The sequence below is a fragment of the Pelecanus crispus genome, chromosome 6 (assembly GCF_030463565.1).
Source record: "Pelecanus crispus isolate bPelCri1 chromosome 6, bPelCri1.pri, whole genome shotgun sequence".
NCBI classification, from domain to species: domain Eukaryota; kingdom Metazoa; phylum Chordata; class Aves; order Pelecaniformes; family Pelecanidae; genus Pelecanus; species Pelecanus crispus.
In genome coordinates, this window is record NC_134648.1 from 45,437,156 (window position 1) to 45,449,721 (window position 12,566).

Consider the following 12,566-nt stretch of genomic DNA (forward strand, 5'->3'; position numbering starts at 1 on the left):
ACGGGTAAGAAGTTAGAGTGAAGTGGCTAATGATATATATTAAGATAGGGACCCATTATCTTATTTCCCAGCACACCATTTCCTCCAAACTTAAATAAGGGTAAAGGTCTCTCTCAACAGAGTTCAGACATTCACCAGTTAAACTGAATTCAGTCTTTTGTAAGGATTGAAAATGAGACGGTGAAGTACGGATGCTAAAATGCGATCATGACTTTAAAAAGGCAAAGTATCTTTCACGTAAAGGCAATATACACTGTAGAAGTGTTAATGTCTCACCTTTAAAGAAACACAAATCACATTCAATGCTTCCTTGATCTGAGGATGATGTGATTCATGAACTAGCTCCTCACAGATCCAAATACCGAGGCTGCAAAGAGCAACACATCTGCAAAACAATGTTGGAGGACAAGTTGTTGAGAAACATGCTACAAGAACGTGCAATTTTTGTGATTCATGATATGTCTTGCTAAAATCTAATAAATATGGTTTTAATATTTCAAAAAGAACTACACAAAAAAACTTTATAATGCTGTAACTTATTTAAAAATGAGAAAGAAATCCCAAGTACCCTGGTGAACCAACAGGAAAGGACAAAGGAAGCACCCTTCTGAGCAACTGAAAAATCCAGAAGACATCAACAACTCCTGCACCTCTATGTGCTTTTTGGATTAAAAATACTACCTAAAATCAATGTATGGGAATTTCATAGATATTTTCTTAAGACAAAGTAAAAATTCTTGTGGTGGGTTCCTCCTCCCCAACATGAGAGTTTGCTCATATTTGTTTAGAGCTTCTGGGACACAGAAACAAGAGAAGGGAATGTTATTTGTTCATAGACATTTACATTTTTTTAGACTGACAATAAACAAAGATGAATAGAGGAGGGGTAAATGAATGCTAGAGACAGTATACATATTGTCATTAAATACTTCAATTTTTTTTGTTGTTTCTTCATTTAAAATCAGGAAATGGAAAAGAAGCGTAAAGGTAAAGAGTATTTAGATAGATGTGTTCAAATCAGCAGAGATGGATGAAATTTGTTTGGAAATGTTATGGAGCTAGCTTAAGCAATCTCTGAATCATTAGTAATTATCTTCAAAAACACAGGCTGCAAATATTTTGGAAACAACTTCAGAATTCAAAATCCTCTGGATAAAATTGGAGAGCAGTCCACAATTGACAAGATGAAAGCTGGTTATGGGAACTGCAAAGCATTACATCTGGGAGGGAAAAATCATATGCTAGAACAGAAACAGAAGTGGCTATGAAGCCTGTGCTGCAGAAAAAGGATTTCAAGGCTACGCAGAATCATGAAACTGCTAACAGGTAGCAAAAATACATCTTGGAATTAATTCTACGTGATAGTGTGAATAAGATGTCAAACCACCCTGTTTTTTACACGTCACTAAAATCTCAATTGCAAGACTGCCTCCATTACGTTTTGATTAATAGAATTTAAGACTTAAGACAAGCTTGAGGGAGTCTAGGAAAAAAGTGACAAAGATCATTAACAGCTTTGGGGAATATTACATATGGAAGAAAAGTTGAAGGGTGTACTGAGTCCAGATCACAACTAAGGAAGGAAATTATAAAAAAACCTAATGTGCAGTTAAGTCACTGAAGAGTTTAATTTCCAGTAGAAAAGATTTCTCCTATACACTGGTCATAAAAACAACCTGACTGTAAAAATTACATTAAGTATTGGAATGGTCTGTCTAAGATCTTTGTAACTTTCTTCTTTGAGAAAATTTTCAGGAATTTGCCCTTTAGGCAAGCTACTGCCAGGAATGTTTTAAACATACTCCAGGACTGGAGGAGGGAGAGCTTACAGAAGTACTCTTGGTCCCTTCCCAATTTACACTTCTGCTATTTCCACAGTATGTGTTTCAATCCTTTTTGAACAAAAGAAAGTAAGAACATAGGATAGATTTAACAATAAAATATAGACAGTTTGTGTAAGCTGACTCAGAAAATAAACCTTTAGCATACAGAAGAGGAGACAGCTCTAAGTCCGTGCTACTATTTAAGGTTTTCTTCATGCTACTGAGATCCATTCCATATCTGATGACATACTGATGTGCAAAATATCCAGGAGTCTGTGAGGTTTCTACCAAGAACACCAGTTTCGCTATCATTATTCAGAGTAGTCTCTGAAAAACTGTGTAGTTACGTGGCTACAATGTTGTTACTGAAGAATCACAGCCTTAACAGCACAAGCAGAGGAAGAGATGAACACCGAGTTCATCAACCTATCACTTCTTTTTCATACTGTCAGCAGCAGGAGAGGAATTTGATTAATACAGTTATTAATCTTTATAGATGGAGATCTGAGAGTAGAATATATTTCAGATAACTGACTTCCCTGAAGCTCAGTTGGGTCAAGTATGTAATGAAATGTAAAACATCAACCCTCTGTGGAAGAGATAAGGAATAGAGATTTATAGCTTGGGTAACAATAACAGCACTCAGACTTGCTAGAGATATACAAAGCTATGTACCTAAGTTCCAAGAAATGTAAGTTCTCTCCTAGGAAACTGCAAAGACAATTAAGCCTCTACCAGTGGCTGAGCTGACATGGCAAAATCATAATGCAGATCCCAAATATGACCTCTGATAGTAACCCAGGTGAATTCTGTACTGCTGTGAAGCCAATGGTATCAGAGAGGTTATTCCCAAAAGAGACAGTGGATAAACTGCCACTGAGGAGTGAGGCAGTCAAACTTCAGAAGCTGTGGGAACATCATTATCCCCACAATGAAGACACACCCATCTCTCTCCCAGGAGGAGGAGAGTGGCAGAGGCAACCCAAAGAGACACTGGGAACCTATTCCTTTTTAATCTTCATTTAATCTTATTACACACAGTGGTCCAACTTTGCATTTTGGGGTAGCATAACTCAGCTGTCTGAAAGGTTGGGATTGCACATGTGCCTCTGTTCCTATACACACACCCTCGCAGACAGACCGGATATGGGGACAGGCAGGATGTTCCCTTCCTCTTCCCAGCCACACTGCCAGAACTGAGGACATTAACGCTGTGTGCTTCAGTGCCACAGGATTAGTAATAATGTTCTGAACCAAATGGTTTTAAATCACTTTTTTCAAAAGCAAAGTGTTATGCTTTTTAGAACTCAGTTTTGTAAAAGAACATGAAAAATGAAAATTATCTCAGAACATTCCTTCCTACCCCTGTGCTGAGAGAGATTACCAGCTCAAGTGAAGAACAGGTAAGTGCGCTGACGAAAATTGGTCTTTGTTTTCCAGCAAAACATTTTAAGGTTCAATGAACTGATCTTTCCAGTAACATTTTTCAGGCATGTGGTTCTAGTATCTTGCATTTATTAAGTAACAATTTATTAGTTGAGCGTATATAGACACTCCGCCCAAACAGGCAAGGCACACAAGTGTGCCCTTCCTTGGTAGGCATTACAGATTTCTGTTCCAATCCCATACACAGGACTCTCTAACTGAAAGCTTCAGAGGATGGGTAAGGAGGGACAAAGTCCTAAGCAAATTAAGAAACAGAAAAGAAAACTCATAACTATCTTCTTTGAAGTTCTCTATTTGATGAAGATGCTTAGGTTTAAGCATCAGAGCAATCATTCCCAGTTTAATGCTTAGCTCAATATCTTTGCTTCTTTTCCATACTGTAAAGAAAGGCTCATGTACCTTGGATTATTGCTGTTTTTCAAATAAAATCATGTGGTCTATTAAAAAATAACCATACCTCCCTCTTAAGTAATCTTGTCCTTGATCAAACTCAAAAATGCCTCTCTAGTACAGAAAATCCCTGAGCTTAACACCAGGGTAAACTGGGAGAGCACAGAGCTTATATTCTTACCCACATTAACACCCTTTTCTATCAGCCGCTATCAGAGAAAGGATACTGGGATAGACCAACATGTGGTCTGACAAAAGTATCTGTAAACAGGGATAATAACAGAGCAAACAATTCACATTCATGTGGTAGAGCACAGTTTTGACAGTGGTAAAGAAAACCATGAACAAAACACATGCAAACTATTACTTTAAGCTCTTCAATATATCCAACCCAAAAGAGAATAATAAAGAAAAGAATCCATTAATTTAGAAGCTCTTTTTGTATGACCTACCGTGCAGGACCAGATGGCTCCTCTCTTGCTGAACTTAACACAGTTTTAATTATGAGTTCCTAAAACAAAGAGGAAAATATTCACTGATTTACCAGTAACTCCACAACATGAAGCGTCAGAAAATTAGAATTTTATTATAGCACACAGAGGCATGTTGCTTAGCTGAGTCTCTAGGTTTGTGGTCAGATGGATTGTTTGCTTACCACTACCTCCAAGCTTCTAGTCTGCCCCAGATGCTCATTATTGTGCTACCCCAAGAATATCCCAGAGGTTACTGTCCTAATTTCTGCTGATTAACCATTTATGCAATTCTTGCCAATACATTTCCATAAAATATCAAGGGTAAAAAAAAGTCTCCCTAAAGCTAGCTTCTGTGAATAGCCCTGAAGGGTATTACAGAAAGTATCTATTACTTTGAGGTTTAAACAAGAAATTTTTCTCCCCTACAAAATTATATTGATTTAAAAAGTCCTTGGAAGTAGTTTCAGAACAAGTGTCTACAGTGCCTTAAGAATGATGTCAAGAATTCTGACTTAACTGCAATGAAATATCCATAAAGCTGTAGGTTGCTCTCAATAAAGCTCAGTAAACAGCTATTAGGCAATAAGAATGAGAAAGAAGGAATTCAGAATAAGTTCCCAAAAGGGAGCAAGGTGTAAAGCAGCTTCCAAGCCATCACGTCTCTCTCGATTGAAACAGTCTGGAAACTTATGGGGAGCCTTTCTTAGACACAGTAATCATATCCGACACACATACAGCAATTAAACACACGAACTGAGCTCTGCCTGGTTTCAGTATACTGGCACACTACCCAACTCTATCATAACAGAGAGGGTAAGGTCTCCATTAATCTTTGCTTTTTGTCTAAAAGAACATATTGATGTACAGAGGTTTTCTAAAGCTCCTAGAACATGGGCAGATTTCACCAGCTGCGAATTCTCAATAAATGAAATAATGTAGCTTGAACCTCTCAATCTTCTCCTCCTCAGCTGATTAAATCTGTGAGACTGCAAATAGCCATAATGAGAGTAGGCTTGAAAAGGTGAGATAACACATTGTTTTCTTTTACAAACATAAGAAAACACTTTATTATTAAGGCAATAGCAAGTATAAAGTATGTTTAGTAGTATAAAGTTTGACAAGATTTTATGGGATCTTGAGCCTTATAATTTACTTGAAATGATTTCTGAAAAATTTTAGACTCTTAAAGTTTTAGTTCATTATTTCCTGGAACACCACCATATTAAACATATACTTGGTAGCTGAATACCATCCAAATATTCTTAAAATTCCTACCTTAACATCCGTAAACTGAGACACAGCAATGTCAGGAATGTTTGGGTGAAGAGCTGGTAGTTCATGATATAAATTGGGAAAACAGACTAGAGATCCTAAAAGAACTTGTGCTTCAACTCTGGGTGCCTAAAAGAAAAAAAGGTGGGGAGAAATATATATTCTTACTGCAATCAGGAAGCTGATATTTCTAGCTGCCTTAAAAGAGAACAATAGCTGAAACTCTACACAGCTACTTCCTTGCTCCTTCTCCAAATTCTGTAGAGCTGAGCAAACCGAGACCACAGCCCCACAGACTGCTAATCATGCATACCCCATGTTCCCATTTTCCAAGGCGGTCAAAAGGAAGCAGAGGAATTGTTAGGACTACAGACAAATGACCGTGGCGCTAATTAGGCTTGGATCTTAGGTTCAGCTAATTGAACAGGATGCGGAAAACTACTGGACATGATGTGAGGCATTGCCAGACATGGCAGGTAACTGTAGGAAGCTGACAGAGACTTCAGATAGTACCTTGAGCCAGGCTGGATTTCACAGCTGGTTAAAGGGGGAATGACGTGAGAAACAGTCAAAATTCACAGACAAGTGGAGGGGAGTATTGTGGACCTTTGAGGAAGTACAGTCATGCAAGGCCAACAACACCTAGGTAATCATATCAGTGTTACTATATAAGGCTGAAGTTGGCTGGGTAACAGTATCAGAAATACATCCAAATAGTGCAAACACTAGCAGATTCGAGTTCTCAAGCCTGATCATCAAAGTCATTGCACGGCAGAGATCTGGAGGAATCAATATACTTTTAAAATGAAGGCACAGTCAAAATGGACATTTATTTTAAAACATTTTAAAGCATAGATAAATGGCAGTCACAATTCTGAGAACTCTGAAGTAAAGGAATATTCTCTCCTTCAACAGTAATTTTTGCATTCTTCACATATTTTCTGGAAAGGACTTACATGTGTAGTGTTCTAGAATAAACCACTGACAGTATCTGTATTTGCTAACCATTACACTGAATTCTGGGGTCAAGTTAACACCCTAGTCAAGGAAAAATACTCAGTTTTCTCTCAAATCCTTTCCACTCGCACATAAATGAGAATTAACTGATGAATACTTACATTGAGGAAAGAAGAAGCAGCCACTCTTCCTGCTGCTACAATGAAATCCATAATAAGCATGGTAGCACCAGGCAAACCAAGTGAAAAGAACTGAGGAGAGCAGTGCTTGATGATTGTATTGACAATATCCTTGCATGACGGAAAAGGGAAAAAAAGGAAAAGAAGAGTATCAACAAGATGAACAGTGAATGAAAAAAAGGCAGGTATTTACCAAAGGTAGAAAGTAAAAACACAAGAAAGCAAATTAAGACACTCATTACTGAGCAAAGAGTAGCATAAAAAGATAAATTCCTTAAGTATACTCATATTAATGTAAATAAACTGTGGCATACTTTATAGATCAATTTAACCTTGGACACTATTGTACGAGGTTGGTACCAGGTCACATCTTATATTCATTTACATTTAGCTTTTAAGAGTTCTATAAATGATTACCCATTCATTTAAATATGTACATAAGAGATGTAGTGAGATAACCAGCTATTATACCTTTTTAATTACATGCTTAATCCTCTCCAACAAGTATCACCTGACTATAACTTTTAAAAAAGGTATTAGCCTCTTACATATATCCATATGGAACCAAAAAATAAAGAAAGAATTACAATAAGGTGTTTTATAACATTTCTGGTATATATTTATTCAACACAGCATATTACATTCTTGTAGACTTAGCGAGGCAGTTTTTTAAAATTAATGTACATGATGCAATTTCTTCAAAGAGAACTGGAAAAAGTATAAAATGTTTTAATTATTGAAAAACATCCCAAGTTCACAGGCAAAAAAATAACTCTTTTCCTCCTTTGAATAATTCTCCAATAGTAGTGATATCCAGCTAAATGGCAATATGTTATAGGAAGATCTGCAATCCAGCAAGAAAAGCAGGGTAAACTGGTTGTTAGAGGACAAAAACTGGAGATCTGTCCTATCCATAGCCATCTGCGGAATAACTTTGGACTAGTTCTATTTTGCCCAGTTAATGAAAGCAGGGTTGTTCGAACCTTTGATCTCCCTATGCCTCTAACTGCTCCTCAAAAAAGTTCACAAAACCAACTTCTGATGCAAGCCTTTAAAAAGTGTTTAAGCTATACACTATTTTCAGACTTCTTCATATTAAAACCTATGAAAAAGACCTAATCCCACTGATTAGAAACACTCAGTATCTCTCAGTTTGCTGGTTCCTATACTTGCTGTAGAAATAAACTACTCCAATGCAGTGAGCACAATTTAGTTTCCCACTAGCTAAACTCTTGCATCAGGGAGCAAGTAAGAAGAACAGTAGACCTTAGAGAGATCTGCTTCCTTCTCTTTCTTGTATGCTTCAATCTGTAACATACAATCAGTAAAAAATGAAAAAGTCCCTTTTCTGCCCTCATATTTGCTTGAAATGGACTACAAAAAGAGCATTTCTGATTACAACTAAGAACATGAGGGCCATTTATCAAAGTTTAGAAAAAGTATCAGTCACATAACTGTTTTCAAAGACAAAGTTAAATTACTCAGCTGAAAATCCATTCAGTATTTTTGATAAAACAATTTTATTTTTAGTTATAATATTTATATTAACCTGAATTTCGTAATTAAACTTACTTGATCAACATGAAGAAGTCCACAGTGCATTATATTGTAGAAATGAGTTAAAAAATCCCTGTTTGGAGAAACATCTTGTCTTCGCTTCATTGTCTTACAAATGAGTTTATAAGCATGTAGCTTTCCTTGTTTGTATTTATCAGTCAGCATTGTTGCCTACAGTTTTAGAACAATATTTATTATTCATAAATAAAAAAAAAACATTAAACACTCTTCTACACCTACATGAACTTTTCTGAGCATGTTTCACTGCTTAGTGCTCAAATTTACCTTGAACAACCATGGTGTTAGAATTCTCAGTGGAGGAATTAAAACTGGCGGAGATGGTGAAGTTAGGTTATCTGTTGAAATACCAAGATTGTCTCTTATCTGCAGTTATTAAAAACAAAACAAAAAGATAAATATTTACAGGAAATATATGAGGTGGTGGTTTTTTCTTTCTGAAAATCCTGCCCTATCAGGTCAGGTTGGAGAAGAGGTTCAGTTCTTTTACCTTGGCCAGATTCTGCCACAGTTCACACAGGTAATCAAAAACCTGGGCATGAATCTCTGGATCCATGATGCTGTTGACATCTCCCAAAATTCCTAGCATTCGCCTCCACATCACAGTAGCAACATCTGCGTGCCATCCGGTAAGTGTTCCCCCAGCCATCACGCTGCAACATTCTGAGGGGAATTCACTAGTTTCTGTAATGGAATAAAAAAGTATAGTGAGACCTACCTCTCCAGAAAAAGAAAAGTTCTGATACAACTATTACATACATAGTTTTCTTAAAACCAAAAGGAAAAAAAAACCATCAGGCTTTAGAGTAAGATATCTCTTACCCATTCAGCCACCTCAACACTGGATATGTTTAACTGTATGTCTATTATCAAACTCTGTAGAGGAAGAATTGTCCTGTTTCTTATATTCTTTCCATAAATAACATTTAGGGTCACTACTGAAGCCCTAATAAGGATCTGATGGACCTAGTAAGGCCACTCCTTTTGTAAGTGCTGTTTTACATTCTTTGGAGTCAATGAATCTCCAGAGCTCCACTTGCCTGTTTCAAAGTAAAATTACATTTCAACATTACATTCTTCCCAATAAAACAGAAAGATGATTTTCCTCAGAATCTACTAGGAATGTATTTTATTGCAAATTGAAGAGAAAGGTGAGAGTAAACTTGTCTCTGGATACTATTCTTTAAGCAGTAACTTTGTATGAGTGGAGAGGCAACATTCAGTAACCTAGCACCACAGCCTAACTCTCATCTAGCGCTCTCTACACACCAGTGTTATACAAATGAACATTGTTTTTTTTAGGTGGAAGATGATTAATCTAATTTGTCCATACAAAGAAAACTTCGATAGATTATGATGACTAAAGTCTACTCAGCTCACGCTTAACTAGCAAAACAGCCACCCTAAACTAGCTAACGAGCCACAGTTTTAAAGCAGCAAGCATCCAGAATCTCCTTTCCGCCCCTCTCAGACGGATTTTCAAAACACCGCAGCACCAGAATTTGCTGAGATCTTCTGAAAATCTCACAGCTCCCACAGTCATACAAAATCAAAGTTAAATCTGAATTCAGCCTAATCACATAGCCTCTTCTTTTGAAGATCTGGACCACTGTGGTAGAGACACTAATGGTTTCTAGGCCGTAGATTTCAAAGTACAAAGCAAAATGATGATATTTCTGCCCATCAGTATGCTACTTATAGGAAAAGGGTCTGAAATATACATCAGACACTCTCCTGTTTCCATGAGGCCAAATATGGGAGAAATGGGAACTTCGTATTTACAAAGTGAATGTAACCTAGAATTCAATAGCTGAGATAGTTGAAGTAATTATAAATTTGTTTAAATACGAAAGGGAAAAGAACCAACCTTCCAAGGAGAAATTATAACATTACTTTAAAATTATGTCTTATTATGTACATCAACGATAACACAGGCCGTGGCAGGATGACATACTAGATTAAGCTGCCACGACTCTAAGCATCAAAAAGAACAATTACAAATGTGCGGACTATTAACCCACTGCTAATAATTCCAGTGAAATGCAAGACAAAATGCAAAAGGGTTTTGTTTGCTTTTAAAGGAAATTGCTGCAATTAAATATTTTAAAAAGTGCAGATGAAATAGCCTTGTACATGATTGTTTACAAGTAAGGTGATACTAGCTACTTCACTCTATTGCATTCGAAAGAAAGAAAGAACAGATTTTATATTTTCTATTCCAGATATTGCCTAGGTCATCTGGCGTCTGTAAAACAGAGTGGTGGAGCTTCTCATCCAGCTGCAGATCCTTCTGCTCAATATGATCTGCATGAAGAGTGGCAGGAGAGGGTGTCTGTGATCGGGATCCAAGAGCAGATTGGATTGGAGAAGCACTTTCAGAGCCTGCAAATGCAATTTTTAACAGTTACCTTAAAAGCCTTTTCTATTTTCTTGAGCTACTGAAATGTTGTCTAAACATAGCATTAAAAGAAAACTGAGCTACTTTTATATATCAAATTGGGCCAAGAAAAGATATAAAAACTGTAAGCAGATCTCCCTGTGAATGGTGCTCTGAAAGAAAACAAATTACATGCAGGAAAGCTGAGAGATTAACATAAAAATCAGATAGGTAAATGGATTAACAGAGCTCTATTTTAGGTCCAAATAATTTTAAATGTGTTTGTTCTGCAGCACTTTCAGTGTTCTGAACCAGTCAAATTTCTCTCCACATTCCCTCACCTAAATTTCTCTCCGGCAAAGTGTTTAAGCAGAAATTTTCCTGGAACATCTGCTTTTCCAGGTTTATGGATGCATGCAAGTTAATTTACAAAATATGAAAGCTTAAACCAGTAACTGACAATATTTGATGTTTACCTGCTCATTGGGCTGAGAAAATCCATATGGAGGCAAAGTTCTGTATAGTTAGAGGAATGTTATTTCCTCTAAGACAGGGAAATACAAGTGTTTGAATGGCAGTGCTGCAAAGGCATTTTTCCACCATCACCCCTCAGCAACCTCTCTAGGCAACTATTTGGTTGATCTACTGAGAGATCTGTGGAGAGGGAGTAGGTACTTGTATTTTTCTTCTGCACTACCTTAGTTTCACTTCCTGAATTTGCCTAACGATCCTTATAAAAAGCTGAGTTCAGTCAGAACAGTCAGATGGCAGGAAAAAAGAGAACAGATATTCACCACATACTTCCCTACACATCAGCACATGTTAAAACAGAAGAATTCAAACCTATTTTAACTCTTAGATACACGTAACTGGGACCCAAATATATTATGTGTGAAGTTCAGTATTAGAGAGAAACTGAACTTTAGGGACAGTCAGTCTTTTAAAAAACTGGCTGGGAAGTGTTTTTTCTTGTAAAGAGAACAAATTGTCTAAAGAACTTGACAGAAAATGTCAGTGTTATCAGAACAGAAATTGTGGTAAACAAACTTAATTACATTGTGGAACTGCAAAGGCCTCTGCTTTAAATGGCAAAGGCAATGAAGCTTTTACCATCAATTTAAATCAACAGTTCTGTGCAAGAGAGATGGACACTACTGCTTCACACACAGACTACTGTTTCACTCAACAGGTAATGACACTCTCCTCTCACTACTGATCAATTGTTTTCCACATGCTCACAAAGATAATGTAAAATACACACTTAAAAGAGGTTCAAAGAAATCTTTTCCTACTTCTCTTCCATTCTGCTCATTAAGCGGGGATGGATGAAAGCAGACCAACAGAAAGAGCGAGGGTGGGCAGGGGTGGAATAGAGAGGGACGGAGAGGGAGGGACAGAGAGTGAAGGAAAGGGAGAGAAAGAGGCAGGCGGGGGGGAGGGAAGTAGAGAAAGAGACCTTCATATGATGGAACAGAATGGCCAGAAATAATTATGGAAAACTTGCTGAACTACTGGATTCTTCTAAGAAGCCCTAAAAGATACTCCAGCATCCGTGGATCCAGATTTGACAGAGAATACTATGGGTGCAACTTGTTCTAGGACTCGTAAACAGCAATCAATAGTAAACTCAATCATTTGCTAAGAATATGAAATAATGCACATATATATATATGCCTATATATGCCAAGAAGAAATTTTCCTTCCAAAAACCTTCAAAGCAGAACTATTTAGCAACAAGTCATTTTCTGAGCAGCAGAACCACTGAAAATTCATTTCTTAGAAGTGTGTTTTGAGGTTGAGTTTCTGCGTGGATTTGCTGGTATCTAATACAGTGAATTCACATTGCAGCCTCCCTGTCACGGGACTCTGCATACATGCAATTTTCACTAGATAGCTGCCTATCTTTCATAAAATTTCAAAGAAAATAATGTCTTTCTGTTTTCTCCCTATACGTCAATTTAGCAGAAATTAAACAATGGGCTCCAACATTGTTGGGGGCGTGGAACAGTCAGAGACAGAGACAGACAGTGTAATTGCACAAGTCTTGCTTCCTCAGGAAACCCAGCTAAATGCA

General features: G+C 37.1%; 1 protein-coding gene across 6 annotated transcripts in view; it reads right to left on the minus strand.

Annotated features, from left to right (window-relative positions):
- RALGAPA1 (Ral GTPase activating protein catalytic subunit alpha 1) overlaps positions 1 to 12,566 on the minus strand; it is a 133,280-nt gene that overhangs the window by 64,254 nt on the left and 56,460 nt on the right. For all 6 annotated transcript variants that reach the window (XM_075712980.1, XM_075712982.1, XM_075712983.1 and 3 more), the window contains 8 exons: positions 10,345 to 10,497; positions 8,606 to 8,799; positions 8,383 to 8,481; positions 8,113 to 8,268; positions 6,523 to 6,651; positions 5,408 to 5,533; positions 4,112 to 4,170; positions 277 to 385 (listed from right to left, as the gene is read on the minus strand). In XM_075712980.1, the coding sequence (XP_075569095.1) occupies positions 277 to 385; positions 4,112 to 4,170; positions 5,408 to 5,533; positions 6,523 to 6,651; positions 8,113 to 8,268; positions 8,383 to 8,481; positions 8,606 to 8,799; positions 10,345 to 10,497 (1,025 nt within the window). The remainder of the gene's footprint in view (positions 1 to 276; positions 386 to 4,111; positions 4,171 to 5,407; positions 5,534 to 6,522; positions 6,652 to 8,112; positions 8,269 to 8,382; positions 8,482 to 8,605; positions 8,800 to 10,344; positions 10,498 to 12,566) is intronic.